The sequence below is a fragment of the Coptis chinensis genome, chromosome 8 (genome assembly GCF_015680905.1).
Source record: "Coptis chinensis isolate HL-2020 chromosome 8, ASM1568090v1, whole genome shotgun sequence".
Taxonomy (NCBI): domain Eukaryota; kingdom Viridiplantae; phylum Streptophyta; class Magnoliopsida; order Ranunculales; family Ranunculaceae; genus Coptis; species Coptis chinensis.
The window spans coordinates 35,791,254-35,797,186 of NC_141463.1; the positions used below are offsets into that span (position 1 = coordinate 35,791,254).

The window sequence follows — 5,933 nt, forward strand, 5'->3', positions numbered from 1 at the left end:
TCAAGTCAAAATTCCCATGCCCACAAAATTAAAACTAAGCCCATCCCAATATCCAATAGCTTCAGACGAACTCTTCTCTTCTCCAACTCCAAACCCTATCACAAATTCCAAACCCTAGTTCAATTAAAATCTCCCAAATTCTTATCAATTTCGTTCCATTTTCTTAACACTTTTGAATTCAACTACATCATGTCATCTACATTGGTGAATCCATTTGGTTCTTGTTTCTGTGGGGTTGAGACAAAAATAAGAACGTCAAATACAACGAAAAATCTAAGAAGAAAATTCATCGGGTATAGATACTATCCAAAAATGTGTGAATTCTTCACTTGGGAGGATGATCTGGAGAAAGAAAAGATCAAAGCACTTGAGACAGAAAATGAAAAACTGGAGAGCCAAGTTTCTGAGCTGAAGAAGGCGAATGAAATGAAGAAAATGGTCATTGTTATTCTTGTTTGTTTCATATGCTTTTATTTGTTTAAGTGAATGTAGTGGAGTGATGTAATGGAGTTTTAATCTAAAATGTGGTAATGGGGTGTTGTAAGTGACTGTAATGGTGTTGTAGTGGTGTTGTAGTGGAGTTTCATTATATTAATGAAATGTTGTTGGAATTTGTATTTGAATACTTGCAATGAATGGATTAAATGTTCCTTGAATTTGTGAATAACTTTGTTCAGTTCAGTTGATTGTATTCAAGTCTCATTGTTTACAGGTTCGGTAACGTGGTGGATTCAAATGTCTCTGTTCTCTGTAAGAAATAAATTTGAGTTGTACATTATTACATTGAGAATGTGCTGTCTAGATGTTGTGACAATGTTACTTGGTTTTGAAAGACCACCAAATGGCAATGCACTTCCTTAATGATGATAAATACATACTTGGGCATGAATGCTCTCAGTTCTTGTTTGATATTTGTATGATTTCATGACTACTCTATATATGTTTTTATTTTGAAGGATTCCTTTTTTGAATAAACTTGTTTGCATACATCGTTTTGTCTTTGGGTCACTTCTTGTTTATGTCCATTCATTAGATTGGAAACTCACATCCTTGCATGTAGCTCGATCTCCTTTGACATTTCGATCTGTAGTACTTTCTAGTTGTTTAGAGAAAGGTTGAATATGTGATCATCTTAAGAAAGACTAGCTAGGTGATAAGGCTGCAAATTTAGGCTCATCTTAACAAAGACTAGCTAGGTGATCATCTTAACAAACACTTCAAAAAAATTTATTGGAACTTTCGAACCTTGAAGATGCCTAAAATTTCTTACTTGTCTAACAGTAGCTTTACCATAATATTCCTTATGTCTAATTTTGTGCTTATGATTGAAATGAGAAAGGTAAAGCTTTAGAGTGCAATTGCAGGCGAAGTAATTGTGTCAAAGACTCAAAGCTGAAAATGCAACCTATCAGAAAATGCACTTGATATAAAACCTATCAGAAAATGCAACCTATCAGAAAATGCAAATATCTTACCTATATAAACCTGTCAACCACTATTATCAACCTGTCAAAAAATTGGCAAAAACACACAAGCTCTTTGCATTAAAAAAAAAAAATCGGCAAAAGCACACAAGCTCTTTGCATTAAAAAATTTTTGGCAAAAGCACACAAACTCTTTGCTTTAATAAAAAATTGGCAAAAGCACACAAACTCTTTGCTAGATTATACAGCCATCTGATAACACACTTTGCATTAATCAAACATGGTTCATACATTGTCTTAGACCAACAAACATACCCAAAAACATAAGTAAAAAACAAAACAAACCCCAAAACATAAGAAATAAATCCAACGTTATGTCTATCCCTTCTTGTTATCCATGGCACACAAGCTCTTCTTCCCTGCAGCAGTTCGTGATCTTGTATTCTTGGAAGGGCTACCAACACTAGATGACTGTGTTCCTAATGTTGCTCCATCTTTCAAAACTACGGCAACCTGAGATGGGCTGGAAGCACTTAATGATTGTGTGCCTAACGGTGCTGCACTGCTAGCATTTGTAGATGTCTGCAAATCAATACTTTTCTTAGGTGATTTCCTGTGTTTTGGCACCATACTTGGGCCATACATACCTGGCTCATACCATTTTCCCCTTTTTTGCCCCACAAGCTGCACAAAAGAAGAATATAATTTCCAAATTAAATCCAACTACATATTTCACAAAATAACTCTTTTACGCTTGTATATCAAAACTTATATGATGCCTTCACAAAAGTCCTCCCAGTTATTTCGGATGTATGCACTCCAAATCCAATAGGTGCCTTTTCTTTAATTTTTCTTTGTTGAACAGGTACATTGGCTAGTACATCATTGCTCGACACTTCATTGGCTAGTACACTGGCTGTTACATCATTGCTCGGCACTTCGTTGGCTGGTACATCATTATTGCTTGGTATTGCATTCTCTACGTCAGTGACCTAAAATTGTACGAGCACAAATTAAATTAGACAATTTATTGTTATATATACATCAAATAAACAAAATATACATACTTACTAGTTCTACAGGTGTTTCGGCAAGTGGTTCTTTACACCCTGCTTTGTTATGCCCATATTCCTTACAATTAGAGCATTGCATTTGATTTCCTCTCCTTGATAGTTTTCCTGACTTGTCCAAATCTTCATGTGGATCCTTCCTCCTATTCCTTGCTGGTCTTCCAAGCATTCTTATCTATTTTGGAGGTAATAACTTAGGGAATTGTGTTTTTTTCCATTGTCTTTCGCCACACAAAGGAAGCATGAACTCTTCATAAGCCTTGGCCACCGAATCAGCTGTATACCATGATGCCACATAGCTGTTAGGATTCTCTTTTCTATATAAAAAAAATGGCTGATATTGCATGAGCACATGGAATGCCATTTAAGTCCCACCTTCTGCAAGAACAAGTCCTCTTTCCTATGTCAACAACATACGAATCATCATAGTTTGGCTTTCTTATTTCAAGCATATTACCCCCAGAGTAAATACTAGTCCACTTTCTACTCTCCAATCTGTTCTCTTCTAAAAGTTTCCTAATTCTTAGTGCCAACTTGTCAGTCCATCTCTGAATTTCCGTGTTCTTCTTTTGTATCCTGGTCATCAAATAAATTCTAATGTCCTCTAGCATATGAATGATTGGTTTCCTTCTTGCTTCAATGATTTGACCATTAAAGCATTCACTCATGTTGTTCTCTACTACATCACAGCTAGACGTGTTAAGGAAATATGCTCTACACCATTGCTTTGGGTTTTGCTTCTTCCGCAAGTAATCTTCAAAGCATCTTTCAAAGCAGCCTTAATTTCAGTCATTACACTTTCAAATTCTTCTTCAGTAGGACTTTTACTAGCTTTCCAAAACAATGTCCTCAACAAAGAACCGCTAAAGGTCTTCCTAAAGTTCGCATATATATGTCTTGCACAACACCTGTGTTCTGCCAAAGGCAATAACATATCCACTGCAGCTATGAGACCCTTCTGTTGGTCTGAGATCACAGTCCACCCAAGCCCATCTACCTCCCCAATGTCCTGAAGTAGCAATTCCAGAAACCAAACCCAAGATTTTGTGTTCTCACCTTCAACCACAGCCCATGCAATTGGGTACATTTGATTATTCCCATCTCTACCCACAGCTGTCAACAGTTCACCTTTGATATAACCCTTCAAAAAGCATCTATCAATCCCAACCACAGGTCTACAACTTTTCTTCCAACCTTTTTTCAAAGCATCAATACAAACATGCATTCTTTGGAAAATATGGGGATTTTCACAATGAATTTTAACAATACTCCTTGGATTTCTGCGCAATATCTCATGAGCATAGTCCCAAAGCTTGGCATAGTGCTTAACCATCACTGAGTCGATCTCCCCCAATGCCATCCTCCTAGTTCTAGAACACTGACTCATTGAAACGATTGTTGCGTACGTGTTCAACACATTTTGCTTAAAGTCAGCCAACTTCCACTTTGGATTGTTAAGTATATCCTGACGATATTTCCTTGCAAGCCATCTAGAATTACAAACTTTTTCATTGAAATCTCTGACACATGTGTGCACACACTCTTGTAGGACTTTATCTGATAGCTATTCTCACATTGCATAGGACTGGCATGCAATCTCCAGTTACATCCATTAGCACACTTAGCTATTAATCTCCTACTTTCATTTTTCTTAAAGAATATAGGATGGCCATTTGCAACTCCATAGTCCCTGAGACAATTCTTTAACTCATCTCTACTAGAAAACCTCATCCCCAAAACAGGTTCAATCAATTTCATATCTATATTTGAATCAAACATAGGCCAACTAGCTTTCTTTCTCTTAATGCACACCCCATCACCATCATCATCAATCTCGCTCCACAGGGCTATTATAGTCATCTGAGTCTCTATAATCATTATCTTCAAAGTCACCAGTGTTGTTACCTTCCAAAACTTCTTCCTCTTCACCAACACCACTAACACCTTCACCAACACCACCACTAACATCTTCACCTTCACCAACACCACCACCAATAACACATTCACCTTCACCAACACCACCACTAACACCTTCACCAGGACTGACTCTCTTCTTATCTTTAGCATTCCTCAGTTCAATAAGTTTCTTTCTCACCTCAATTAGTTCATCATCATCACTGACATGGTCTAAGCTAGCCACATCACTATCAGAGTCATTATACTCATCACTGTCTTCTTCACTCCCACTCTCACCAGGTTCCATGTGTTCAACATAAACATCAATGCAAGCAAAAATTTCCGTCAGTTTTAACATCTCATTAACATCGTTATCTTTTAGAATCATTCCCAAACCCTCTTCAAGACATAAACCGGGACTGTTATAGTACAACTTACAACTGTTGACATTATACCCCAGTCGTTTGACCATTTCCTTCAGAGTGAAGACATTCAAACTATTTGGAAAATTTTCATAATCGCTTTTCACATCACCCCCCAATATACTGTAAGCTAGGACTACTCTCAAACCAACCCCCATGGTATATCTATAAAAGGTATAATTTCTCCATGGAACTAGGGTTTTTAATTTGTGGGTTTAGGTGTTCATAGTCGATTTTGGATTTTGTATTTTGATTAAACTAGGGTTTGGAATTTGTGATAGGGTTTGGAGTTAGAGAAGAGAAGAGTTCGTCTGAAGCTATAGGCTATTGGGCTGGGCTTGGTTTTAATTTTGTGGGCGTGGGAATTTTGACTTAAGAAATGAGAACTAGGGTTTCAATTTGGGGATTTTGACTTGACTAATCTGAGTTGGCATTGACTATCCAACTTGTAACGCCCGTATTTAAAATACATATTTATTTATTAATTAATTTAATTATTTATTTAATATTTGATTGGTTTGGATTTGGGATACATGGGCCTGATTTCTGGGCCCGAGTTTGTATTGGGTTTGGGTTTCAAACCCAAGTATATAATCACATTGTTATAGAGAATAGGGTTTTTAGAGAATAAAATAATAAAAATGGAGGCGGCTTGGTTGATCGAGCGTTGGAGCACAAGGACTCGGACTCGGAGGAATTCGTAGGAGCTGTTAATTAAGGTGAGTAGCTATTTTTGCTATTTGACCGAATTTATAGTTTTTGTGTATCGGTGTATACTGTCTAAGATTTTCTACCTATGGATACGGCTTATTATCTTGTCTTACTCGACGTCGTGCCTGTCGTGTTATTAAACTTCTTTAAATATTGGAAATTGTAAGTGAACTGTCGAACTGTGATACTGTGTTCTAGGGTTAGGTTATTAAGTGAGTTTAGAATCGATTGTTAGTGGGCTGTTGAAGCTCTGTTCAAGCTTTTAACAGGTGCGAGCTCGAATTTGTGCTGCTTACCTTTTTGTTGTTTGTTTGGTGGGTCATGCGGCTATTGTTCTAGTTGGATTATGTGGATGGTTGATTTGATGATTGGGTGGGCTGTTGGAGCTTGGAAGGAGACGTTAATGGCGT

The 5,933-nt window shown here is 37.1% G+C and overlaps 1 protein-coding gene across 1 annotated transcript; it reads right to left on the bottom strand.

Annotated features, from left to right (window-relative positions):
- Nucleotides 1-3,173: 3,173 nt before the first annotated feature.
- LOC147481305 (protein FAR-RED IMPAIRED RESPONSE 1-like) lies at nucleotides 3,174-4,252 on the bottom strand. Its single transcript, XM_086578897.1, has 2 exons — nucleotides 4,116-4,252; nucleotides 3,174-3,984 (listed from the first exon to the last, which is right to left on the bottom strand). The coding sequence occupies exons 1-2, from the start codon at nucleotides 4,250-4,252 to the stop codon at nucleotides 3,174-3,176; spliced, it is 948 nt and encodes a 315-aa protein (XP_086435023.1).
- Between the last annotated feature and the right edge of the window lie 1,681 nt (nucleotides 4,253-5,933).

Coding starts and splice junctions, on each gene's coding strand:
- LOC147481305 (XM_086578897.1), bottom strand. CDS start 4,252: ATGAAATTGATTGAACCTGTTTTGGGGATGAGGTTTTCTAGTAGAGAT. Junction 3,985..4,115: donor AGTAGGAGATTAATAGCTAA/GTGTGCTAATGG, acceptor TTGTAATTCTAG/ATGGCTTGCAAGGAAATATC.